This window comes from Macaca nemestrina, chromosome 1, assembly GCF_043159975.1.
Source record: "Macaca nemestrina isolate mMacNem1 chromosome 1, mMacNem.hap1, whole genome shotgun sequence".
Lineage (NCBI taxonomy): Eukaryota > Metazoa > Chordata > Mammalia > Primates > Cercopithecidae > Macaca > Macaca nemestrina.
Window position 1 is genome coordinate 42391181 of NC_092125.1, and position 27915 is coordinate 42419095.

Sequence of the window (27915 nt, forward strand, 5' to 3'; positions counted from 1 at the left end):
CTCCTACTATATTCAAAGCAATATATGCTAAAAACTCCAACCAGTGAGTTTCCACAATGAACGTCAAATCCTAAAAATGCCATTTTTTATGAGGTCTCTGGAATACTTTCTAGGGCAACATTTCTGGGGCAACATATACATATGGTTATCTATCCAGTTACCTATATTAAGAGAGAGAGATCTGCCTGGGCGCAGTTACTCATGCCTGTAATCCCAGCACTTTGGGAGGCCAAGGTGAGTGGATCACCTGAGGTCAGGTGTTCGAGACTAGCCTGGCCAACGTGGTGAAACCTCATCTCTACTAAAAATACAAAAAATTAGCTGGACGCAGTAGCTCATGCCTGTAGTTCCAGCTACTCAGGAGGCTGAGGCAGGAGAATCGCTTGAACCCGGGAGGCGGAAGTTGCAGTGAGCCGGGATCGCACCACTGTACTCCAGCCTGGGCGAAAGTGTGGGACTCCATCTCAAAAAAAAAAAGAAATGTTTATGAGAGAGATCTTCTATTATAAGAATATGAAATTTAGAAAGATTTGTATCCAACATGGCTCAAATAAAAAATGTTTGGTGCTTGAGACAGTGAAAACATGAGGAACCTGGGAAAACTCAGCTATGCAAACTGACTTTTCTGTCCAGGATCCTACAGAGAGGAGACAGTTTAATGTACTCTCATCATCCCAGATTTTGTTCTGCCTTTCAAACCTGCAATAAGAGAGGGCGTGTTTCCCAAACAAAATGTTTACCTTATTTGAATGATCAGATAAAGGGCAGTAAGATTACATGATATATGTGAAAGTGCTTTGTAAACCATTGAAGTCGATTAGGGGAATCAGATATATACATTGTTTTCCTTTGATAGCCGAGTTAATGTCATTGCTCACAGATTTTAATGTTGCTTTTATACAGAGGGGAGAACCTCCTCTGAGCCTCAGGCCCCATTGTCTGTCACAGGAGGCCCGGAGCGTTTCAGGTCACTTGTGCCCCTCCTTGTGGCCCCTAAAGGATAAGGCATGATGCTAAAGGGTACGTCCGATGGGCTCTTCGCCACACTTGGATATGAAGGGAAGAAGCCATTCCAGAGCTCACCCCTAACCCGCTTCCTCAGACAGGATAACCTGTAGGCGCTGATAGTAACTAAAGGAAACTCTGTGTGATAACCTCTCTTATCCAGCATCCTTCACCTCCTTGGAACACCCACAGCTATCTGCTAGGTAGAAACAACTGTCATTAAGACCATGGCTCATTAAGACTAAGTCCTATACTGCCCCATGCCCTTCCCATCTGTAATTCATCCCTGCTCTTATTACCATCTTGTTTTGTCCCCACCAGCCTTGTCAGCCGTGTCACTAAGAAGGCTGTTAAATGTCATAGGACAGGAAACACAGAGCAAGTGCTACTCAGACGTGCATCCTCACATGTTCCAGTGGAATTGTGTTTTCAGAGGTGTATCTGCTGCCACCAGTGCAGAACGTGCTCAGGAGTAATATCAGGTCATCTGTATATCCTCAGCTTGTTTGCCACCGGCCCACACCCCTAGTCAGCTGGAGATCATGCTGATATTGACCACCTCTGTAAAATTATATTTCAATACAATAACTAGGATACATTTTATTTTTTATTTTTCTTTTCAATACAGTGTTGAAATGTGCCATGTGCTGCTTGCTCATGCTTTTTTTAAAATCACAAATGTGTATCTGAAGAAAGAATTTGGCATGCAGCTCCCAGTAACGTTACTATAAATAGCATCTGTACATTGAAAGGAAATTGTCTTCCTTTAAGTCATAGGCACTGATAGACTATTATGAAACACATTTTCAGGAATACTGTACTGTTTATCCTTAATGTAACTTCAGAGTATTTCAGTGGAAAAGTCTGCAATAAATAAATGTCTTCCCCAAAGTTTGGGGACTCAGCATTTTTCCTTTGAGGAGACCAGGTTTAGCAAAACACTGAAATATGCACTTAACTACCCTTTGTTTTTCAGCATGCACATCTCTGAAAGCCAACAAGAATTCTTCAGAATGCTGGATGAAAAAATTGAAAAGGTAAGAAGTGAAATAAATAACCTACATGTTTCAAGGGAAGTATAGTAATGGCTTCATATGTGAGGGCAATAACATTCTTGTTTCTATGTCATAAAGCTATTTTTGTGAAGGTTTGAGTGGAGAGTTAAATAAAAATCACTGCCCTTCCAAAATAAAGTGCATGTAAGAATGTTTAATGTATAATAGAGATTCCCAGGATCCAGGACTGTCCTTGCTTATTAAAGTATGTAAAGTCAGTTGGAAATCAATAAGCAGTCTTTTTTCCTAGACCGAGCATTCTGACCACTGCGTGTCATTTTGCACCCAGTGCCCTGCACTAACCTCCTACAGCAAGGGGGCCCATAGTACCTGCTGAAACCTCTCAAGGGCCTGTGTGTGGCACTGCTCTGAATTCTTTGCAAGCATATTATACCTAATTCAATTTATACTTATCTCAAGATAATGGTATTGCAACAGGTATTATCTACATTTTACAGAAGGAAACTGAGGCTCAGAATGCTTGAGTAATTTATTCAGATTTGCAAGACTAATAGTGGACAAGTTGGAATTCCAGCCCAGGTCTGTCTGATTCCAAAGCATTGTCTCTAAGTTGCTTCTCTGGTAGTGTGTGGGGATTTATATTGACAATAAGATACAAAGTTGATCTGTGTGGAAATTGAACCCACAATTTTGATCTCAGTGTGTCATGCGCTAATCAATGGAATGAAGTATGGGATATGGTCATAATTAAGAGTTTACATACTTGTAGAATTTAAATTCATCTCTTCAAAGGGGTGAATTTTAAATGTTAGAGTTACAAATCCAAGTATTATACTTTTTTTATTCTAAAGAAAAGTGAAATCGTAAGTTCAGAACATATCACACTATGGTTAAAGCATGACAGGCTTATTTTACCTTTGAAATCTTTCAGTTTTAATTTATATTTCTTTTTACTTTGTGTCGCCCTTTTATTTTTGTGTTTATTTATGAATTCCTAAGTTATGATGTATATCATTCAGTGGAAGATAATGAAGGACATCTTAAATTCATTAGTATTATTTAGCAGCAGATCCCACTTTGAGGTGGACCCGCTGAGAGAATAATTGTATAATCTTCTAAGCCACCATTAAAAGACCAGTAAAGGTCATCAATGTGAAGAATAGAGATGGATAATGAATTAAAATAAGAGTTAAATCTATAATGTTCCTTGGATATGCATAAATAAATATTTATTAAACTATAGTAATTTTTTATTTTCAGTAAAATTGTGGCTTATGAATGACTTTTTAAGTTGGAAACTTCATCCAGGAACAGTTGCCAAGTTTCACATATTGGTTCAAAAGCTGTTCAATTTGTCAGTAACCTTTTTTAGTAAAGAGAAGCATAAAAAGAAATACAGGTTAAGTGTCCCTAAACTGAGATCCAAAATGCCCCAAAATCTGTAACTTTTTGAGTGCAGACATGATGCTCAGAGCATTTTGGATTTCTGGACTAGGGTTGTTCAACTGGTAAGTATATATAGCACAAATATTCCAAAATTCGGAAACGTTCAAAATTCAAAACACTTCTGGCCCCAGGCATTTCAGATAAGGAATATTCAACCTGTATTTTCTTCCCACTGGAATGATGAAGATCTTTTCTTGCTTTCTTTATTTGGACTTCCCCAACTAGCTTTTTGGCAAGAAAAAGATTTGCATAGTAGTTAGGGGTAGATGGTAAAACTTGAAACCTGAATTTTAAGTTATCTTTTTAAACAACATTTGCAAACACTTAAAATGATATAATCTATATCCAATGTGGGTTTTTTTTTTTTTGAGACAAGGTCTCACTTTGTCACCCAGGCTGGAGTGCAGTGGTGCAGTCTCGGCTCACTGCAGCCTCTGCCTCCCAGGTTCAAGCGATTCTCCTGCCTCAGCCTCCCGAATAGCTGGGATCACAGGTGTGTGTCACCATGCCCAGCTAATTTTTATATTTTTAGTAGAAACAGGGTTTCACCGTGTCAGCCAGGCTGGTCTCAAACTCCTGATGTCAGGTGATCCACCCGCCTCAGCCTCCCAAAGTGCTGGGATTATGGACGTTGAGCCACCGTGCCCAGCCCAGTGTGTTTTGGTAATTGAAATTCTATCTCCTTTTACTTAACATTGAAGTTCATTGCTCCCACCTGAAATCTGAGAGCCCCTTTTGCTTTTGTATCCATAATGTAGAGTATGATTGTACTACAAGGAAAATGAAGTTGATAACTTGATCATTTATTGGATGGAAGCTTCCCTGGACAAAGGAGCCTTAGTAGATTCAGCATAAACACAGTTTCCACTATTGAATACATTTACATTTGAAGAAGAGCTCCTATCTCAGGCATGACATGTACCCAGCTGTAGATTCTTACAGGCAATTTTCTATCCTCTCTGAGCCATGCTTTCCTTCCTCTCCTCTCTTAAAGCTCATCCTTCCAAATATTTTGAATATGCTGTCTTATATGTCATTTAAACATTAAGCCTCCAAAAATTAAAATACCCCTCCTTAATATGTGTGTTTGCTTAATGTAATCTTTGCCATAGTTTATATAACCAAAATTGAAAGCTGGATTCTTCCAAATTTCTTCCAAATTGTTTTCCTGGGCATTTACCGTTGCTAAATATTTATGTGATCCAGGCTAGCATGCGGACAACCATAAATGCAAGTCAAATCTATTTAGATTTTACAGAGTTGTTTAAAAACAGAAAGAAGATTAAACTCACCTACAGCTTCATGTTGAGAGATTGAGTCATGCTGAGAGATCTTGAGTTTTAAGATTTCATCTCCCAGAAATGTCCAGTAATTCTTTATTTCTCCCTTAAATTAATAAGAAACAAAATTGACTAAACCTATGGAAATGTAAACGTGCCCTTCCTTGCTGCCGCCTTCACATTTATTAGATGGCTTTAGGGCATGGCTTGAATTTGCCTTCTAAACTAATTTGTCGTTGGATACCAAAAAACAAATTTCTGCTCTGTCTTCCTCAAAATAGATGTAAAAGCCCCATTAGTATATAGAATCAGGACTGAAAGGTGGTTTCATATTTATAGTAAAACTTAATTTGCACATTTTGGACTACTCTAATTCAGAGATTGTCACAGTGCAGAGCTGCTGTTTACCTTTGCACCACAGTTGAACAAGTGGTTTTCTAAGAAGTTATGGTGACCAAAAAAAAAGCAAGTAGCAAAAATGCAATTTAAAAAAATGATTTGGCCAGGCGCAGTGGCTCACGCCTGTAATCCCAGCACTTTGGGAGGCCAAGGCGGGCGGATAGCGAGGTCAGGAGTTTGAGACCAGCCTGGCCAACATGGTGAAACCTCATCTCTACTAAAAGTACAAAACTTAGCCAGGCATGGTGGTACATGCCTGTAGTCTCAGCTACTCGGGAGGCTGAGGCAGGAAAATCGCTTGAACCCGGGAGGCAGAGCTTGCAGTGAACGGAGATCACACCACTGCACTTCAGCCTGGGTGACAGAGCAAGACTCCCTCTCAAAAAAAAAAAAAAAAAAAAAGATTCAGCACCTACTGAATACTATACTAAGCATTATGCTAGTTACTCAGGATACAAAATTAGATAGGAATTATAGAGTACAATATAAATAATAAACAGGCCCTTGCTTTGACAAGTTCAATTTTAAAAGTGAATTTTTAAAAAATCTAATTATTTTTCTGCTCAAGGAGTCCTTCACCCATCACCACCACCACCATCCTCACCCTCACCCTGCTGTTGTCACTGAGAGTGAGGTTCTCCTCCATGGAACACAACTATTTGCCTTCTAAGCTGGTTCAGGGGTTGAAACTTCAGGTCCTTTAACCAGACATTTAGGACTTGGCACCATTTCACTATGCTGGTGGTGGGAGACCACAACACACTGCTGCGACTGGAGATGACCAAGAGAGACAGATTGTCAGGAGAGCAGTGAAAGTTCAAAGAAGCTTGTAATCTGATTTACTTTTACTTTTCGTTTTGGAGAGTAAAAACACTGTGAACCAGTGGGAACCGCCTCATTTCTATTCACCTCATTCTATTTTACTCTGCTATCTAACCATCGTTATTCCATTGGAATCTATAGTTACTCTTATACCTCATGATTCACAGGCTCCTAGAATCTTACTTGAAGTGTTAGCATTTGCCTAACTTTGCAGCTTTAAGAAAGTGACAGTTTTCTGTGGATCAAACAGTGATTTTAAACTTCATTTTTTCACTATACCTAGAGAGGAAAGACAGAATCTAGATTAAAGCAGCCTGTGGAGGAGTTTCTGAATATAGTACCAAATACAAGTGACATCAGATGTTAAGATATGCTGTCCACTATACATTCCAGTTTATTTGTAAAAAGCAGAAAAAGTAAACACATTTTTAGGTATCTGCAATAATAGTATCTTCTACAGGCAAAAACAGATTTATATTTTGCTTTATGAAGATGTAAGACCCTGGCTGATGACCAGGGAGTCCTTGGCTTCCTCAAAGAGGATCCTGAATATTAAATGAAGAGTATCTTAGTACAGTGCCGTTTGCACCTGGTTACTGTTTCTGATGAAAGGCTTCTTAAACTTTGTTGGGCCTTATACATCTTTTTGGAGTCTTATAAAAGTTACAAAGACTCTCCCTATGAAAATGCACAAATCATATACACAAAACTTTTAAGTATAATTTCTGGGTTTTAAGACTCCATGGAACCTGGCCATGGGCCCCAGGCAAAGAAACTGTGGATTTCTTTGTTATGTAGTTTGCTGATGTGCTTCCGTCAGATCCAGGGCCCAGCTGCAATCATGAGCATGCGTGAGCCTAGCTGGCGACCTTATCCATAGATAGTTGTGACTTTAAAGAGGATTAGGGAACTGAGTACAGATGACACCATGCAAACTCATTCTTCTTCCTTTCTTACATCCCCTCCTTCCTCTCTGTAAAAATAGTTCAGTCTCCTGAGGGAGAGCCATGAGCTTGCCTACTACATCTCACATATTCCTGTGTGATCTTGAGATTCGGGCTCTGTTGATTGATATTATTCAATGTGACATTTCAGGAAATGTCTGAGAAAGAGCAGTATGTGGACTTAAATCAGCTGATTTTTAAAGATGTTTGTTTGGCTGGGTGCAGTGGCTCACGCCTATAATCCCAACACTTTGGGAGACCGAGGTCAGGAGTTCAAGGCCAGCCTAGCTAACATGGTGAAACCCTGTCTATACTAAAAATACAAAAATTAGCCAGGCCTGGTGGTGCACGCCTATAATCCCAGCTACTCGGGAGGCTGAGGCATGAGAATTGCTTGAACCTGGGAGGCAGAAGTTACAGTTGAGCAGAGACTGCACCACTGCCCTCCAGCCTGGGCGACAGAGCAAGACTCCATGTCAGAAAAGTAAATAAAAATAAATAAAAGATGTTTGTTTATCTGTAGACCTCTATATCTATTGAACAGTCATTTACACTTACAAAATGTTTGAGTTCCTGAAGTGGCATGATTTCCATGGCCTCAGAACCAACCTGATTGGTGAGAAAGGTCATGGTAAATCTGCATTCGTAAAATTTTTTTCAAGAAGTGTCTCTTGACAGTACATCAGATCAGTCTGATCCATGTTATGAGTCAGTGTGTCAGAGATCAGAAGACGTTTGCTTTTCATCCAGTGAAGAGTGACTTGCACATAGTTGTGAACTATGATGTTGGGTTCTACATATAAACGATTTCTGTAGTCTATTTAGCCTCAGAGTTGCTAAAGAACCAAATATAATATTTGGCAGATGTGGCGGATATGATGATGGGTTTTATTTTTTAACCGTGTGTGTAAAGGCCTGCTTAGTGCCCAACAATGGTGAGAAAACCTGGGACTGTCAACATCAAAACCTGAACAATGTAACATGGCCTGCCGCACGTGTGCAGAGAAAGTCATGGTGTGTTCCTCCCACCCAGCAGGTTGTCACTTTCAGTGGCAACCAAAGCCTTCAGCACTGGCAGAGAGATACTCTTTCTGGCATATGTAGTTTAGCAGTGGGCAGGGCTGCCATCCTCATTCCATGAAACAATGTTTTGCTGCATGGTAAGCATGTTTTAACCAAGTTGCTTTGTTCATAACCAAGTCTCTTTTTGTCTCCTCTCCCTTCATCACCTTGCCTTGCCACCTCTCTCTTCTGAGTTTACCTTCCCTCATTCTTCAGCCAAATTAGAGTTATAATTAAAACAGGCAAGGATGTGACTTGGTCTGTTTTGGTTTTATCTCTACTGCATAGTTTTATACAGATCACTTCTTAATTGTCATGATGATGACACTGGTGTAGGAACCACTGGTGAAGTGTGTGCATACTCTGGGCTTTAGGATCCTGCATGCCCATACAGCTAACAGTAGTAGATGAGTCCGTCAAGGAAAATGAATTAGGCAACAAGCTGAAAAGAAATGCAACACACTTTCTTTTTTCTGGAGGGCTTGATTTTCAGAAAATTCTTGAGGATCTATCAGCCTGGCTCTTTAGGGAGCAAGAAGAAGAGGAGAGTTCAGTTTCTAACACAACATAGTCATGAGTCCAAATAAAAACCAGGCCATTTCTGTGCATCAGGTGTGGCCAACAATGCTCTGAACTCAATAGCAGCGTGAGGCATAGTCAGTGAATGGTATCATTTTGCCGTGGATTCAAGTATTCGGACAAGGAAAGAAACCCAAGGTACCACTGAGAGCAACAGAGACAGGGATGTTGATGTGTCTCATTCCCTTGACTTGTTCCCATTCAGCTTCTCCTTTCCCTGCCTTCTCTTTAGCTGTCCTTTGCTGTTCCTGCCCATCACCTTTCCATTCATTGGGTTTGGCAGCCATGGATGTTGCATCAGCCCTACAGAGAACACGCAGGGAGAGAAAGGGTACCAGTCTTGGTAACTACTGCATTATTATTTACGAACATCTAAAAAGACTCACTTTAGACTGACAGCTCCATAAGGATAAGAATTGGGTCTCATTTGTCTTTGTTTCCTCAGAACCAACACAGGACTTGGGACAAAAAGATGCTTAAGAAACTTGTTGAATGAGTGAATGATGCAGATAGAACACTGGGCTTCAAATGGAGACAGAAGCATACAAAGGCAGGAAATGTGACCTGGAAGACTCCTAGAGTAGAGCTCTCTACTTGGAGCAGCATAGCGGGTATAGAGCAAGCTCAGTGCCAGATCACTGGATTGACAGAGGCCTAGGGAATGAGGCAGCACGGTGCAAGAGAAACAGCCCGTGCTTCAAACCTGGGCCAAAGTCAAGGATTGGCTCTGGCAGCGGCTGTGTAACCCCAGATTAATTTAAACTCTGTGATTCTCACTTTCCTCACCAAAAAAAGTTGAGAAATAATACTAACTTGTCTGGGATATTGAAGAAAATACACATAGAGTCTCCAGTAGTGTTTGATATGTTTATGTGCTCTGTAATTGGTAGCCTTCATTTTGTTTGAAGTCACCTGTATTTCTACCATCAAGGCCATTTATACAGGAAGGATTTGGGATGGGATTGGGGGGTGGTATTAAGACTGAACCTGAAAATGCAGAACTTAGAAACTTGGATCCTGCGTGAGCAAGTGCCTTCCTATGGTACAAATATCTCCTTGTAGAAAGAGTATTAGAATCACACACTTTCCAGTGTATTCATCCACCTCCCTCCTATGTGGTATAATAAACATGTTCAGGAGTTAGATTCTTGTGAACACTTACAGAGCCATTAAATAACCTGTGCTAACTTTCGAGCTGTGATTACAGAATGAGTCAGTGAGTCAGTGGCATGGGTACAGCTGAATCCCTATATAATTTTTTCTGTTTGGAAGTTTTACTCTTAATTGTTGTGTCTCATTTGAAAGGCTTTTATCAGCCTTTTAAAAGATATTCATTGGCCAGGTGTAGTGGCTCATGCCTGTAATCCCAACACTTTTGAGAGGCTGAGGTGGGAAGATCACTTGAGGCCAGGAGTTTGAGACCAGCCTGGGCAACATAGTAAGACCCTGTCTCTACAAAAAATAAAAATAAAAATTAGCCAGGCATGGTGGCATGTACCTGTAGTTCCAGTTACTTGAGAGGCTGAGGCAGGAGGATCACTTGAGCCCAGGAGTTTGAGGCTGCAGTGAGCTGTGATCGTGCTGCTGCACTCCAACCTGGGTGACAGAGCAAGACTTTGTCTCTTAAAAAATAGAAAGTATTAATATCAACCTAAATATGCTTGTAACAACAACAAAAAGAAATTAGGAAAGGGGCTCCAAACAAAATCATAGAAATTGTAAGACTGACTTCTTTAATCCATTTAATAAGCTTGACACGAACATGTTCTCTGGACCTAGAAATGAGCCAGGGCCATGAGAGGCACATAGTGAGAAATTAGAAAATATGGTTCTTGTCTTTAGGGAGCTTCAAATCTGGAAGAATAACATTTGGCATTGGAAGGAACTTTAGAGAATGTCTTATCCAATTTACCCTCAACTTTTCATCTCCCACTAAACGGCACCCTCCGTAGCAAAGAATGAGACATTCCCGTTTGTATCAGCTGGGAAGGAATTATGAGGCATATTATGTTCTGAACATTGCTTGAAAAATTTATTCTGAAGTACCTTGTTATTTCTGGTGCACTTTGTTCCTCTCTCACAATTCCGTCGAGTGCAGGCACATTCTGCTCTGTTCCTAGAGAATGCATTCTTGGAGTAGACACTTCTAGACTCCCATCACTTCAATTCCATTTTTCTAAGTTGATTCAAAAAGGAGTACCAAAAAATTGTAAGCTCATATTTACAAAACTGAGTGTTGGAGGCTTGCTTAGAGATGCTTAATCATACCCTGCCTCTCTTCTGGGTTTCTTACAAGTTGAAAACAGACACAGGGAGCCAGATGAGTATCATGGTCAGTATCTACCTTATTAATGGGCCGAATGATTCCCAGGTGTGGATCCAGAGCAAGTTTGGAATATATTCATAACACTTAAAACCTCAAACGATTTGTAGGCATAATATATAAAGAAGTAATGTTAGTACAAACCGGTAAAAACCATCAATTAAGCTACAGTAAAGTTCACTGCAGCATTCTTTATTCAATAGCCAAAAAAACAGAAGCAAACTAAGTATCCACCCATGGAGAAACAAATAATTAAAATCCTCCATATTCCTACAGTGCAATATTATGCAGCAGTTAAGAGACATAAACCAGGCATATATATGCCTGTATATATATGTGTATATGTGTGCGTGTATATATATATGCCTGGTGTGTGTGTGTGTATATATATACACATATATGTGTGTATATATGTATATATATGCGCATATATATGTGTGTGTATATATACACACACACATAGTCACAATTATAGATTTCAAATACAATTATTAAGTGAAGAGAGGTGTGTATATATATATATATACACACACACACATAGTCACAATTATAGATTTCAAATACAATTATTAAGTGAAGAGAGGATTATGCAGAACAATAAAAATTGTATGGTACCATGTACATTAAAAACATAAAAATACATTGTTTATAGATGGACATTCAACAAATATTTATTAAGCACCATCAGTTTTTATATGGCATATTTACAAATGGCATGTGTTTATATCTGTTATATATTTAAATATTCATATACACATAAAAGTGTAGTATATTTGTTATATCATATAACATGAATATCAAAGTATCTAAAATGATACTAAACATACAAACCGACCAAACCCATGAACACTGCTGTACCCGGGGATGGGGGATGAGCAATGGGTGGTAGTTTCATTTCTTAGAAGGAGGGCAGAGGCTAGCAGCAGATGATACCAAAATAGTTCTTATGTCTAGTGGTGGGAATATAGTGTCTTTACATTCTTCATGCTTCTCTGTATCTTTTAAATTCCTCAAAATCAAAAGAAGTCTATGAAAACAGGAATGTGTTTTTTGACCAAGTGTCAAATGGAAAAAACAAAAGCAGATTACACAGTGGTCACTGGCTTTGCTACACCTTCCCCTGGGTCCCAACATGTGGATTTGGGTGGAAGAAAACCGTCAGGAAGTGCTAACGTATGGGCCATGGGCCCTGCTCTAGGTCGCCGGAAACACTGCTGATTTAGATTTCACTTGAAATCACTGCTGTTTCCAAGGGCTCTGATAGTCATGGGCACAGATGCAGTTGAATTGCCTGACCTCTATTAATTACTGTTCTTATTGACTAATTAGCCAAATGTGTGACAACCCTTAATTTAACCTGCGTTTCATAATTCAGTAAGCCAGATAGTCCCCACAGATCAGTAGTTCTGATGGCCCCAGCCTGTCATGTGTCCTCTGGGGCTCCTTCGATTGTTATCCTCCCAAGGTGCTCATTCTCAGAAAATTGGTTAATCAGGCCAGTGGAAGCCTCGGTCTCCATAGTAAAGTCCCATGGGCCCTACTCATCTTCCTCTTCTGGGGTGCATGCAGGTTGGCCACCTTAGCCATGCCCTGGAAGAGAAAGAAAGCCAAACAGAAGTGTTCTCCCCAACCCTGGGCCCCGGATGCCCACTCCTTACTGCCCTCTGGGCCTCTCTCCTTCCTGTCTGGCTAGTCCATTGTTCTCTGCCTTCTAGAGAGAGGGCCCTCCAATCAATAGCTGATGTCTTCTTCCTGGCCAAATGCATGTGCTTCCTATTCTGAAAGCAAAGAGAAAGGAAGGGAAGGTGAGCCCTGTGGTCCCTCAAACAGTGTCACCCCCCTTTGTGGAGAGGAAAGAAAGGAACCAACTTAAAGTATGTCCCTCAACTCTCCCTCTCCAGGGGCCCAGCCCATGGAACAGTGAAGGGGCAAACCCAACCTCTTCTCCTTTCTCCACATGTGACTGGCTGAGTCAGTCACCATCCAGAGGGTCTCAACAAGTGTGAGGCAAGGGACTAATGGGGACCTGCCAGCTTCTGTAATCCAGCAAGAAAACTGATCCTCATCTAACTCCTTCTGGTATTTCCTGGTTAAAAACCGTAATGGAAGGAGATGTGTGATTAGTCTCCCCAAACCTCCATCCAAGTTCAATATAAATTCTAGGGTGTATGTGGAACAGAGAGCTCTTTCAGAACAAAGAGCTCTAGAGAGTTTGTCTGGAAGGCACATCTTTGTCAAGAGGCAAATGAATTAAAATGCCAGGTTTGCTAAAGCCATTGTCCAAAAGGAAGTGAATCCTGGGGGAGGTGAGGCTCCAGTCTACCAAGTGGGTTTTCCCAGTTTCCTGGCTTGGGGGCAAGGTGGTAGCATTTGAATCTTAACTCTTACACTTGAGAAGACACTAAGACATCCCTTTTACTTAAGTCCAATGAATAGCATGGAAATCTTCCACAAAAAAATTATGATATGTCTGATTAGAAGAAGTCAGTCACAACAAGGAAGAATTTTATAAGATAATGTTAAGTGAAAAACAAAATAAAACACTGTGTCTATAATAGGATTGAAATGGTATAAAAATGTCATGCATGTGGACAAAGATTGAAATTAAATTTGAAGACTGATGGGGAAGAGATGCTGTTGGAGATGAACTTTTCCATTTAATTTTGATTTTCATTGTTTCCATGTTTGTAAACTAAGAACAGTGTTCGCAGAAGAGCTCTGGGGAGATGTCTCTTAAGGTGGAAATTATCCCTGCTGTTTGAGCTCTGAAGAGGGCAAAACCCTTGAACAGCGTTAACCTCTGATGCTACTGGTGGTTAATTCTGTTCTCTGCGGCAGGGCAGGCAAACTGTGGCCCATAAGCCACATCCAGCCTGTGAGACAAGAATGGTTTTTACACATTTAAATGGTTCGGAGAAAATAAAAGAAGAAGACTATTTTGTGACATGTGAAAAACGGCATGAAATTCAAATTTCAGTGTCCATAAATAAAGTTTTATTGGAACCCAGCCATACTCATTCATTTACTTTTATCTATGGCCACTTTCAAGCTTACAATGGCAGAGTTGAATCGCAGTGAGACCATATGGAATGCAAGGCCTAAAATATTTACTGTGGCCCTTCCCAGAGGAAGTTTGCCAAGGCCTGCTCTCGGACATCAGTTCAACATGGCCAAGAGAACATGGTTGTCTGCGTTCTCTCTCCATGTCTTTATCCTCACTCCTGCTCGCCTCCTTGTGGGGAAAGAACATCATTGAAGTCATCCAAGTGCCAGCCTCATATAAAGCTTAAAAAGTATGTGGCTTAAAGCTTCCAAAATATCCTCCTTACTGTTGGTGAAATGGGGATTCGGGTATAATAAACACTTCATAGGGGTTTCAAAGCTGTTTAGTGAATACTTATTCTCTCTTGGAAGTGAAAAGCTCAATATCCCAGGATTGTTGTCACTACTGTTATTATCATGGTGATCATTCCTATATATGGTCAAAGAAACAGTCAGAGGCTGTCACACTCTACTGCTCATTACAAACGAGACCTTTTTCCAGCTGAAATAATAACTTGTGAGTCTAATTAGAATAAAGCTCATTAGAGTCGGAGACAGCCATTAATGCCTCGATTGATTTTTCTAATGAAGTAAGCCGGGGGAGGAGACTTTAACAGCACAGCTAATTATTTTTTGCTTTTCTTCAGTATGTCTTTGGCATTTAAAACTGTTCTTATGACTTGTTGTTTGACTGTAAATGAAAATGCTGCTGAAAGTGCTCTGTGATTAAAGAGGCTCTGACACGTCCAGCCCTGGGAAAGGGGTGGAAGGCACCTGCTTCCTACAGGAGGAGGGCCCTGCAGCCCTGCAGGAGGAGGTTTAAGCCCAGCAGCCCCTGGGGATAGCCTTCCTTCCACTTTTCCAGACTTCTCTTCCTGTGTGTTCCAGGTTCTAGCTAGTCATGCACAGATGCTCAAGCTGCAGAACGTGGTTATCTGCTCCTGCAGTCCTGGTTCAAGGACAGAGCTGAAACATATAGATTCTTATGGAAACTTGGATCTGAGGTTGCCTCTGGATGGTAAAACATGGAGGAAGGGCTTAGGGGATAAAACGTGTTAGGTGGACAGAGGAGGGAGATGCTTATTAAATTTATGCACCAGAATGCAGATGGGGCAATTGTGCTTCATTAATCAAGATGCTCTTTGCCACCCAGAAAGCAGTTAAGTCCCACAGTACAGGATAAAGGCTGTCAAGGAAGGATAACAATAAGTCAAGAAACTGAGACTCAGGATATAATAGACTTGGGAGACTCAGAACAGGGAGGATGGGGTGTACCCCAAAAGCTATTGAAATAATAAATTTTATAAATTTTTAAAAGTCTTACTGAATGAGGAAATTATTCAACAAAAGGACATTATCTCAGTGACTGTGTTATTAGAAATATAGTTTAGTGATAATGCACAGTCCAGCAGCTAACAGAGATTCCCAGTGTCATCCCGACAGGTAAAGGAGTGGAGGAAAAATTCTTTAGGTGATCATTCAGCTAGTCACCAAGCAACAAGAGCCTGCTTTATGACAAGCATAACAGCTTACACTTCCAGACAGAAAGAAGCCTCATTAAAATGAACTTCTGTCATGAGCCTTTATTACAAAACTTCATGTTTGCTTTCTACAGACCCAAGAGTCTTGACTGGACTTGTTTGCTTACTCCATTGCCCTACCGTGAGGTTCTTTAACTCAGAACTTTTTGTGATGAAAGCAAAAGACAACTCTGTCTTTTGCTTTCGGTGGCTCACACCTGTAATACCAGCACTTTGGGAGGCCGAGGCGGGCGAATCACAAGGTCAGGAGATCGAGACCATCCTGGCAAACACGGTGAAACCCCGTTTCTACTAAACTTACAAAAAATTAGCCGGGTGTGGTCGTGGGCGCCTGTATTCCCAGCTACCAAGAGGCTGAGCCAGGAGAATGGTGTGAACCCGGGAGGCAGAGGTTGCAGTGAGCAGAGATTGCGCCACTGCACTCCAGCTTGGGCGACAGAGCCAGACTTCGTCTCAAAAAAAAAAAAAAAGTATGGCTGAGGCCGGGTGTGGTGACCTACGCCTGTAATCCCAGCACTTTGGGAGGCCAAGGCAGGTGGATCAGCTGAGGTCAGGAGTTAGAGACCATCCTGGCCAACATGGTGAAACCTTGTCTCTGCTAAAAATACAAAAATTAGCCAGGCGTGGTGGTGCATGCTACCTGGGAGGGCAAAGGTTGCAGTGAGCCAAGATCGTGCCTCTGCACTCCAGCCTGGGCAACGGAGCCAGACTCCATCTCAAAAAAAAAAAAAAAAAAAGATATTTGACTGAACATTGTAGAAAGAGGACTGGATCTGATTCCACATGTGATTTATGTGGGTATTAGTAGTCCCCTTTATCCACTGTTTCAGTCATCCAGAGTCAACAAGAAGGGTGAGTATAGTACAGTAAGATATTTTGAGAGGGAACACATTCACATAACTTTTATTACAGTATATTATTATAATTGTTCTATTTTATTATTAGTTGTTGTTGTTGTTACTCTCTTGCTGTGCCTAATTCTTTTCTTATTTTTGAGAGAGAGAGAGTTTCTCTCTGTCACCCAGGCTGGAGTGCAGTGGCATGATCTCGGCTCACTGCAGCCTCCGCCTCCTAAGTTCAAGTGATCTGCTGTCTCAGCCTCCTGAGTAGCTAAGATTATAGGTGCATGTCACCACACCCAGTTAATTTTTGTATTTTTAATAGAGATGGGGTTTCACCATGTTGGTCAGGCTGGTCTCAAACTCCTGACCTCAAGTGATCCACCCACCTCGGCCTCCCCAAGTGCTGGGATTACAGGCGTGAGCCTAATTTATATAGGTAGGTATGTATAGGAAAAATATAGTATATGTAGGGTTCAGTACTCTCTGAGGTTTCAGTTATCCACTGGTGATTTTGGAACAAATTCCCCATGGATAAGCGGGGGCAATAATACTTAGATAAATACAAATAATGAATAATGGACAGTGGGATTCTAGTATCAACCTGGGTTTCCTCTCTTTGCAGTCCTGTTGCCCCTCTCCTAAGTTCCAAGCTATTCTTTTAACAGGGCCTATGCCCTATTCTGTGTGCATAGTTTTGCTCAAAACTTATTATCAGTTGTATTGTTTTTTTTTTCCTACACTTTTTTTTTTATTATACGTTGTTCTAGGGTATTATACTTTAAGTTCTAGTTGTATTGTTTAAAAAGGCTGCATCTTCCATCATGATGTGCAAAACGTTGATGGTTTTCTTCCCTTACTAAAGAACCAGGACACTTTCTGTGTAATACCATTTAACAGCCTCCACCCTGCTACCCCACAGCCCAGCACTGCTTTCCTCCAAAGCCAGAGTGTTCATAACCCTTGAATGTGGGCCACACAAGGATTCCCTTAGGTACCCAAAATACACAGATGGACAAGAAACATGTTTTCCCCCTCAATAAGGGAGGCAAACATTTTGCCTAAAATTCTATACAACATGGTGGTGCAATGGAAGGACCACTGAGAAGGGAAGAGACTGTTTCTCCCTAGAGCAACTACAGGGAAATCCCAGCTACTTGGGAGGCTGAGGAAGGAAAATTGCTTGAACCTGAGAGGTGGATGTTGCAGTGAGCTGAGATCATGCCGCTGCACTCCAGCCTGGGTGACAGAGCGAGACTCTCTCTGAAAAAATAAAAATAAAGAGATAGGATGGGAGCAGGAGAAGCCAGCCAGGACAGAGTGAGAAGCACCAAGGCCCTGTGGTACTTGGCTTGTTTGAGGATCTGAATGTGAACTGACTGATTGAGATATGGGCCCCATTTCTCACCTAGACAGTTTTATTTACTGTTGGACAAGTTGGTCTTATTTTTCAATATCATCATAAGAGCTACAATTTATTAAGCACCCACCATGTGCCTAGCTTTGCTAAATACTTTACATGTATATGTTTAATCCCTACAACTCTGCAAGTTAGGTTTTATTGTCCCCATTTTACAGATGGAGAAACAGATTCAACACTTCCTGTCAGTCACTTTCATCTAGTCTACTCCAGTGGGAGAATACTCAGTTCACACTGATTGTTACATGTCTTAGGGGTGTGTGTATTGGGCTGAATGCACACATGTCTACAGAAACATACTGAAAACATATATGATGAAATCATACCTGACACTGAATGGCAAGGCCTAGACCAGCAGTCCCCAGCCTTTTTGGCATCAGGGACTGGTTTTGTGGAAGACAATTTTTCCACGGATGGGGAGTTGGGTGGTGCAGGGTGGGGGTAGTTTCGGGATGATTCAAGCACATTACATTTATTGTGCACTTTATTTCTGTTATTACGTATTCACTATAATGTAGGATCAGTGGGAGCCTTGAGCTTGTTTTCCTGCAACAAGACGGTCCCATCTGGGGATGATGGGAGACAGTGACAGATCATCAGGCATTGGATTCTCATAAGGAACATGCAACCCAGATCCCTCACATGCACAGTTCACAGTAGGGTTCGTGCGCCTATGAGAATCTGATACTGCCGCTGATCTGACAGGAGGCAGAGCTCAGCTTCACTCACTCACCTGCCGCTTACCTCCTGCTGTGTGGCCTGGTTCCTAACAGGCCATGGACCAGCAGCGGTCCATGGCTTGAGGACTGGGGACCCCTGGCCTAGACTATTTGTCTATTTTAAATCTGTGGAGGAAAAGTACTTTAGGCATGTTGGAGGAACAGGTTCCTAAAGTCATTCTTTGAGCTGTTTCTCTTTAAGCCAGTAGGATTTAAAATTAGGATGATGTCCTTTCCTTTACTACTCTTTAATACCTCTAATTCTTATCATAGACACTTCAACAAACAAAAACCCGTTACCCTAGAACTTTAGAAATGTGTGTCTTGCATTGACATCAACTTACACTTCCAGGAGGATAATAATACAGATAGCTGAAGAAGACGTGGAAGCCTCTCCACAGAGTAGGGTGCGGTCGGAAAAATTTCGGTAGGCAAAGGTTCCTTGGGGTTTTTTGAGTCTGTACCCGAAGGCACTGATGGTTCTTTCAAACAACCCTTCTTTGTCAGCATCACTAGGAGTTTCTGTTCTTCCAGCTCTCAAGGGCCTCCTGGGGATCTTGCTCTGTGCAGCTTTCAGTGTGTCCTTTGCACAAGCCGGGGACTGTGACTAAGAGCCTCCAGTTCTAATTGAGTAACACATCCTGACAAAGACTTCCATTTGGGGTTCCTTTAAGGGGGAAGGGCATACTTCAGCGAAGAATTGCTGTGTATTTCCCACACCCAGCTCCCACTTCCTGCCTTCTGACGGCTGAAGGTCTTCAGGTTCTCTTTTTAGCACAATTCTTTAAAAATTAAATGAGACATGAAGTCGTGCTACGGAAGCAGGCTCCCTGTCCTGCCCAGTAGGGCCAGTGTGCAGATGGGGTCCCCTGTGATACTGAGATGGGGCCCCTCCAATGACAATTCTCTCAAATCCCCTTGATTTTTATTTACTTATTTATTGATTTTTAAAGTGGCATATAGTAATGGTACATATTTATAGGGTACATGTGATATTTTGATACATGCATGCAGTGTGTAACGGTCAAATCAGGGTACTCAGGATATGCATCATATCAAACAGTTATCATTTCTTTGTGTTGGAAACATTTCAAATCTTCTCAGTACTTTGAAATATACAATATGTTACTATTAACTCTAGTCACCCTACTGTGCTGTCGAACACTAGAATTTATTCCTTCTTAACCAGCTTCGGAAGAGGATGAACCTTCTCCATCCTCGCGCCAAGCCTACTGTCCTTTGCACAAGGTAATCACCTCCGGTAGTCACCATTCTCAGGTCTCCTTTCTTCGAATGGCACTGGATGGCTGTATGACTTATGACCGTATCTTTCTTTCAATGCGTTTTGATTTTAAAGTTCGTTACCAAAGCAGTTGCTTCTCAGCGCTGCCGAAACAGGTGATAATAAAAAATGAAGCTGAATTGAATTTGAATTTACTTATCAGTCACTACAGTTGTAACAAAGGCAAGGAGCAGCCCTGTGGGCTTGCGCTTCCCTGAGCTTTCCCCACAAGCATCAGGGCTTCATTCTTTGCCTTGCAGGACTGATATAAATAGTAAGTGAAATAATATCTGCAAAGCAGCTAATGCTGTTTTCTTCCTCCTTCGTATAGTAATGATAATAATTTCAGAGTAGCCAATGCTTGGGAAATGAAAGTTGCAGAGTCTTGTGTTTACAAAGAGGGTTGATATTGTATTTGTCCCTCAAAAGGTGGGGCTGGGGAGCCTTTACTGTGGTTTGAAATGGTCCTTCTACTGCGTAGCCCAGAAACTCATTTACCAAGTTGAAGACAATGAGAACACCACTTTTCATGTATGTGTGTGTGCATGTGTGCACGTGTGTGTGCACACGTGTGCGTATGCGTGTGTGCACATGTGTTTGTGTGTGTGCACGTGTGTTCGTGTGTGTGCATGAGTGCCTCTGTGTGGTGTGTGTGTGTGTGTGTATCTGTCTGCCATTCCTTCCAAGTTCTTCCTCATGGATGAAGCACCCTCTAAACTCCACATTGGCTGGCTGAGACTGTGCTTTGAGGCCTCATTTAGTCATACGTAGTCGAGGGACTTCGGTTTCTGCCATAGAAGTTTTATTCATGTACATGGGTTTGTGGCCTGTCTGGAGTGCAAGGCTGAGGTGGGAGGAAGAGTTCCCTGGCACCTATCAGATGACAGCTTGTGGTCACAGTCCTTCCTCACCTGACAGCCACTAAGGAAGGAGGTCCCTATTCCCCTGCCAGGGGGACTGAACAAACACAGGGTTTATAATAACAACAATTACAATAATAATAGCAGTAGTAGTAATAGTAGCATTAGCTAACATTTATTGACTACTTGCCAGACACTATATTTCTTTCCATTTAATCCTGACCATAACTCTATGGTATGGAGACCATGATTATCCCCAGGAAACCAAAGCCCAGCAATTTATGCGATGTCAAACAACAGTGTATATGTACATATATACACTGGAGATGTCCACTTTCCTTTCCTAATAAAACTCCATGAGCCCTGCCTTTCCTCTCCAACTGAATACTTGGGTCCATTTGTATGTTTCCTCTCTGAGCCTCGTGAGCTGGGGATCTGTGGAGAGCATCATTTGACATTTATGGCATTGTGTGGATACATTTGTGTGTGTCTTGTTCCCCAGATTAAAGAATAAACCCCCAGTGGCCAGGGACCTTGCAGTTCTTTCTAGCTCTCCAGTGTGTGACTCAGAGCATGTCTCCTGAGTGGTCTGGGCCAAGGCGAGGGATGGCATCTGCTTGGGCAGTGACACCAGGGAGACTGCCCATGGGATGACTGCCAAGTACACACTCCTCTTGTCAGGAAGACTGGTTACCCAGCTTCTCTGCTCAGGAGAGGTTTTGTGCAGCAAGTAAAACAAGCCTAGAGATGACACTAGACTCAGACACTCTGCAAGCGGCAGGGGTGGGAGTTAGCAATCTGATGGTGGAGGAAACCAAAACATGCTAAGGGGTGAATCCCATTCTCAGGGAGCAAGCAATCTGGGGCCAGTTGGCATGGGAGTGAGCAGCTCTGCCTGCTGCCACAGGCCTGAAGACTTCATTGTGTGGCAGTATTTTTATTTTTATTTTTATTTTTTTTTTTTTATTTTTTTTTTTTTGAGACACAGTCTCACTCTGTTGCCCAGGCTGCAGTGCAATGGCGCGATCTTGGCTCACTGCAATCTCCGCCTCCCAGGTTCAAGCGATTCTCCTGCCTTAGCCTCCCAAGTAGCTGGGACTACAGGTGCCCGCCACCACACCCAGCTAGTTTTTGTATTTTTAGTAGAGATGGGGTTTCACCATGTTGGCCAGGCTGGCCTCGAATTCCTGACCTCAGGTGATCCAACCGCCTCGGCCTCCCAAAGTGCAGGATTACAGGTGTGAGCCACCGTGCCCAGCCAGCAATATTTTTTAATTTGCCAAACACACACGGGCATGGGCACATATACATCATGTGTAAAAGTATAGGCCAGAAATGATTTAATCACTTTAATACTATTAACTCATTTAATTTTCAACAATTCTGTGAAATAGGCACTATTGTTCTCTTCATTTTACAAATGAAGAAACTGAGACACAGAGAGGTAATTTTTTTTTTTTTTTTTTTTTTTTTTTTTTTTGAGACGGAGTCTCGCTCTACCGCCCAGGCTGGAGTGCAGTGGCCGGATCTCAGCTCACTGCAAGCTCCGCCTCCCGGGTTCACGCCATTCTCCTGCCTCAGCCTCCCGAGTAGTTGGGACTACAGGCGCCTGCCACCGCGCCCGGCTAGTTTTTTGTATTTTTTTAGTAGAGACGGGGTTTCACCGTGTTAGCCAGGATGGTCTCGATCTCCTGACCTCGTGATCCGCCCGTCTCGGCCTCCCAAAGTGCTGGGACTACAGGCTTGAGCCACCGCGCCCGGCCCAGAGAGGTAATTTTACCAGGATCCCAGAGCTAGGAAGTCACAGAGCCAAGATTAGCACCCAGCCACATGACACAAAATAATCCATTTTGATAATGCTTAAATATTAGGAAAATGTAAAATATTTCTGTTATATAGATAATGTGGCCAAAAAACATGTAATACATCTGAGAAATAGTTATATGCAAAATTATTATTATCGTTAAGTATTGGTACTCTTAGAAATAAGTTTCAGTTATTTTGAAAATTCTGCTTTTAAAAGAACATCCTCCACCCCCGCCAAAAAAGAAATGAAACATGTAGTGTGTATTTTAGAAGAAAAAGTTGAAGGAAACAAATGATAATAACACCTGACTTTTTAGAAAACCCTTATCTATGACATCAGAACACAGGCAGGACAGGTGCCTTTGTTGTTTACTATCTGTGATGGGTTACAGACCAAGAGAGTCATGTGTTTTGACCAAGACAAGCTGGCTTGGTTAAATGTGGATCCTTAAAGCCCAGCCCCAATCATGTCTTCATTGAGTTTATGACCTAGAGGAGAAAGGATAAAATATGTTCACAGGTAACCATTGTACATAGTCCTTAGAGCTTCAGATAACCTGTTTTGTTAGCAAATGAATCAGAAGCATCTTTGCCTCTCTTGTGCATCCCACACATACCAAGCATAGACCTGTTAGGCGTGTCTAAAGGATTCTTGTTTGTTGTTTTTTGTAATCCGTTTTAGAGTGAATTAAACTCAGACATCCCTGGATCGTATGCTCTCCCTCTGTAGAATGTTGAGTTTCAGGCACGGGGATGTAGCTGTAGAATGTGGCTTGTTCATTCTTCCTGATAAGAAATTGATCTCCTGAATGGATTGGCCATTTCGTAATTTCTTAGTGAAAGGCTGACTCTTGAATATGACTATTATAATATAAATTCTTACCAACATAAAGTAAGGGCTTACTTGGGGCTTGGTAAAACTCTCATGCCTTGAGGTATGTATAGCTTATAAATCAGCTAACATGTATTTATGACGTAGCTACCCCAGTGCCAGCTATCACTGACAAAGCCTGGATTCTGTTGCAAGGAGACACACTGAGAGAAAATTGATTACAAGTAACTATTTCAGGCTCTGCTTTGAATTTATCATTCACATGCTCTTTTTTCTTTTTCCCTCCAAGGGTCGGGATTACTGTTCGGAAGAAGAGGATATCACATAGCACCAATTTTACCACTCAAACCGGGAGCTACTACTGTGTAAATAGGTTACACCCCAGTTGAAATCTTTGCAAAGGTCGGTTCTATTCAGCGAACAGCACTATAGCAAAAGAAGATCGTTCCATATCGTACGCCCCATTAAATTACAGTGTTTCTTAATGAACTTGCAAAGGAATATTGCTAAAAACAAACAAAAAAAACTGTTATCGAACTTTCTTTGTTGCTGCTAGTTAAAACTTGTTGCAACTTTTCACTTCTCTTGTGTCCAGGTATGCAGCAAAATTCTGAAATTTCACCTTAAAGATACTGTTGGTTTTACAGATGCTCTCCAACCTATTTTCTATAAGATGAGGTAGTGGTGAACTCAGATATCAAACTTCTCTTCTAAACTGGTTCTGCTTCTAAGACAAGCATCTCCTGCCCTCTCTCCTTCCTCCCCATCTCTCGCACGCAGTCTAGAGATGGACTGAGCCTTGCTTCTTACTGGCAGTGTTGAGCTTTGGAGATGGGATGGTTGCTATGCCAAGCCTTGTTTCTCTGCTCAGAAGAAGTAGAGAAGCTATTATCAATTAAAAGCATGCTGTGATGTGACTCCTGGAAGTGACGTAGGAGTGAGTGGCAGGTTGTTTGATTTAATAGGTATCTTAATCAAGAATTAAGCTTGCAACATTGGCTTTGCTCAGATGCAGATGGAAGTGTGATCACAATCATTTTGAATCCCTCTTCCTCACTTTTTTTTCTAAGAAAATAAACATTTTACTGTTTTTATGGATCCTTGTCTTCTCCCATTCATCCAGCTCAGTGTTTTAAGATGATCCTGGGTGCAGAAGTTGAGCCCTCCTTTGCATTGACACTGATAATTAGCCTAAAGGGCTGCCTACCCTTCCATTAATAATTTACCAAGCATTAGCAGGCTGAAAGTGGACTGAAGAGGTGAGGGGACATCCTATGACTTTTTAGGAGGGCCTGAAACCACCTTGTTACCTTTCATTTTGTTAGCAAATAAACCATCCTATTTCGTAACTCTCCCCCTTCAAAATGCTACATGAGCCTTGCCACTTCCTTTTTCTCTTACTTCCAGCACACTAGACATAGCAAAAGTGTTTGCCTACTCAACAACATAATACTTTTATGCTTATGATGATATTTGGAGATGTGAAAGCCAAACGCCTCTGGCAATGGTGGGGAATGTTGACTGAGTGAGTGTTCAGCAGAGTTTATTTTTCCATACTATATGAAGAGAATGATCTCTTCTCAAAGACAGAAGTGATATTTTTAACAAATATTGTCACAAGTAAATAGCAATCAAAAGGAGAAAATAACTTTTGTATTTTTTTAATGTGTTTGATAGCTTTGACGAGGGTTCTCTTTGTTACTTTCAGGGGAGGGCATCCTATTAAATGCCACGCCAGCAGTCCGGGTTTGGGTTTGTCCCACAAAAAGACAGGAGCACTGTATGTTTCTCTCTTTTGGGGTTGTGACTTTGAAGGGCCTCGATGTTAGCCACCCGCAGAAGGTGGGGAGTTAAGATGTTCTGTGTCAATTTGCTCTTGCCGAAAAGATGAGCCTCGATTTTAAAATCTATCCACGTAACTGAGGGCACCACTGATGTGCTAATAGTGAGATTCCCTATCTCCTTTTAGACCTGGGACGGCAAAAAGGAAGGGAAGGAAACTTAGCAGAGTGCTAAGGACAATAGATTCACATATTAGCAACAAAATCCCGTAATTCTTTTGGCCAACAGCAGCTATTTTGGGGAGCAGCTGTGGCTGTTACATAAATAGAGATGCAGCCAAAATGTTAGGCTTTTTTATCCTGCTTCAAGTAGAAAAATGCAGGGAGAGTCAAGTAGTCTAGGGTTTCAGGTTGCCTCCCCTCATACGGTTTTTGGCCAAGTGACTAAAATAGTTTTCCACAACTGTAAACGAACTGCTAAGCCCCACCTCAAACTTGTTCACTGGGGACTTTGTTCACTGTTCTGTGGATGACCTTTTCCGGGATTTCTTGTTCTTATCAAGCAAGAATTAAGCACATGCTAAACGTCTTCCATTTGATTTCTTTACTCGGTGTCTCACACAGTCTTCCCAGAAAACCACCACCCTCTACCCGAAGATGAAACATGCTCATGTCATTTCTCTTGGTCACATTGAACACTTTTGACATGTTACACTTGTGCATAGATCCAAGCGTTTCTTGGGAACCTGACTTTTGAGTGTTTAATAAAGCCGGAAGTGATGTTGCCCTGAACCACCAGCTTTTCACCCGGGTTCTGGCTCCGGTGTTTAACACTGGATACATCTTTGTTGTGCGAAAGTGAGTTCTTCAGACACATTTGGTACATCCAGAAATCCGCATGAAATGCTTGATTATGTCAGCAACACCCAACACTGTCTGTTTTCCATTTGTTGGTTTTAATCATAAAATTGTCAAGTGATTCGTGTTTGTACTTTATTTTTTTATGCCTTCTGAAAGGATCTAAAGCAAAAATATTTTACCTTTTTTTCCCCATGTGTATGTGAACATTAAGCAGATTGGCTCAGACACAATGAAAAGAATAATCCAATGTATGTGCTGGTGCACTCTGCTAGTTGTTATATGTATGGGGCTCAGGAAGCTGGAAGGAGGAAGGGAGGGGACGTGGCCTGGTGAGTGGAGGTAGAAAAATGATGAGAAATGAACTGAGAGCATTAAGCAGAGAGGGTTGATAGACTGGCCGTGTGCGGGGTGAAATTGAAAATCCAGCTGCCTAGTGGCCAGTGGGTGGGGCAAGACTGTCAACAAGATTTACAGCTGGCTTGCACATGCCTTATGTCCTCTGAGTTGTAGAGTTGTAAAAGTTCAGCAGTGTGTGCACAGCTCTCTTTTGGTTGGCGGAGATTCAGGATCATGGAGTACTGCTCTCATAATTGAAGACGTGTTTGGTATTGGCAGAGAACCTTAAAAAAGGCCTTTACCTCAGCGATGCTTCCTAGCCCCAGGCTTGCAGAGAACACAGAGTGGTGTTGTGGTCTATTTAGGGACAAAGAAGGTATAAAGTCCAGAGATGAGAAAACTAGGTCAGTCCTCAGAAACGGCAGCAGCCACGCACACAGCAGCCTGCTGGAAGACGGGTCTCTCTCCATCCACAGTGCCCATGATCTGAGCCTAGGCTGGAATGACTCAATTTAGCAAAGACGGACCCAGGAGGAGGGCTGGTTCTTCAGTCTTTGTACTGGCCCCATCCGCTCCTCACTGTAAGGTGAGGAAGCACCTCTGTGTCAGGGCTCACCTGGGCATCTGAAGCGGCCACGCCCACAAGCCGACAGCCCCCAGGAGCAGGTCCAGGGATGATGCAGTCCCCTTCTTAGTCCCATGTGATGTCATCCTGCTTTGTTATCTTCTTATAACTTTATCCTGCTATAACTTTATCCTCTTCCCAGCCTCATCCCTGTTTTTCTCTTAGGGCAAGACTCTCCCATAAGCCTGCTAAAAAACAGAGATGATACCTCTTACAAACTTTACCTCGTTGCCTGTGAAGCAGGTTGGCATGTGGATTACAAGTCCAGCTTTGACACTGGGCGAGAATTTAGAAGTGTTCTATCTCTACTAGTCATAGAAAAGAAGCATGGTTAAACATGTTGAGTTTTAAAGGAAGAAATATTTTCAAATTCTTAATCCAAGAAAATACTGAGTTGGAATCTTAGACTTCGGGACTCTGATATGTTCTTTATGAAAGGCAAAATAATTGGTATCTAAAGTTCTGTCCTTCCTGCCTCCCCTAAAGAAAAAGGATATTAGATTGCACACTACAGTTTTACGTAAGATCTGCCTTCCACGCTTCCCTGCTGGAAGGCATTCTCAGAGCTTTATGTCTTCATACCTCTCAGAGATTGGACTTTTTGTTGTTTAAAACCCCAACCAAAAAAATAATAAGGCATGATTGGTGGGGAGGGAATGTGTATTTAGGGGCATAATGAAAAGGTGGCTTGAAGCAGGAACTTTGGCCTCATGATATCATGAGTGGATGCCTGGACTCCATTGTGCCTGGTAGGAGCTGGGTTAGGCAGTTGGCTGTCACACTACACATGTGCCTGCAATAAACCTTTTGGAGTTCCATCAATGAGGTCTATAAATTGCCTTTTGCCAATGAATGGATGTGTTTTTCCAAGGGGGGAATGGTATCCTTGACTTCAGCAGTCACCTTTTTGTATGTCTCTGGAAAAGGGTCAAAAAGCTATGGTAAAGATGAGGCTTATGAGTGAATACCTCTGGGACAAACCTTAGGACTCACAAGCTATGCCATGTTTTTCAGGAGACTCTTGTACCTTATCTGGAATCTACTCTCAGGAGAAGAGGAAAAAGGAACTAATATTTGTCATTTATACTCACTCTG

General features: G+C 41.8%; 1 protein-coding gene across 1 annotated transcript in view; it reads left to right on the forward strand.

The window, feature by feature from the left end:
• Positions 1-24315, forward strand: part of C1H1orf21 (chromosome 1 C1orf21 homolog) — a 237053-nt gene extending 212738 nt beyond the window's left edge. Inside the window, exons 5-6 of the mRNA XM_011746348.3 lie at positions 1982-2042; positions 23507-24315. Of these exons, the coding sequence (XP_011744650.1) occupies positions 1982-2042; positions 23507-23545 (100 nt within the window). The 3' untranslated portion in view covers positions 23546-24315. The remainder of the gene's footprint in view (positions 1-1981; positions 2043-23506) is intronic.
• Positions 24316-27915: the final 3600 nt, after the last annotated feature.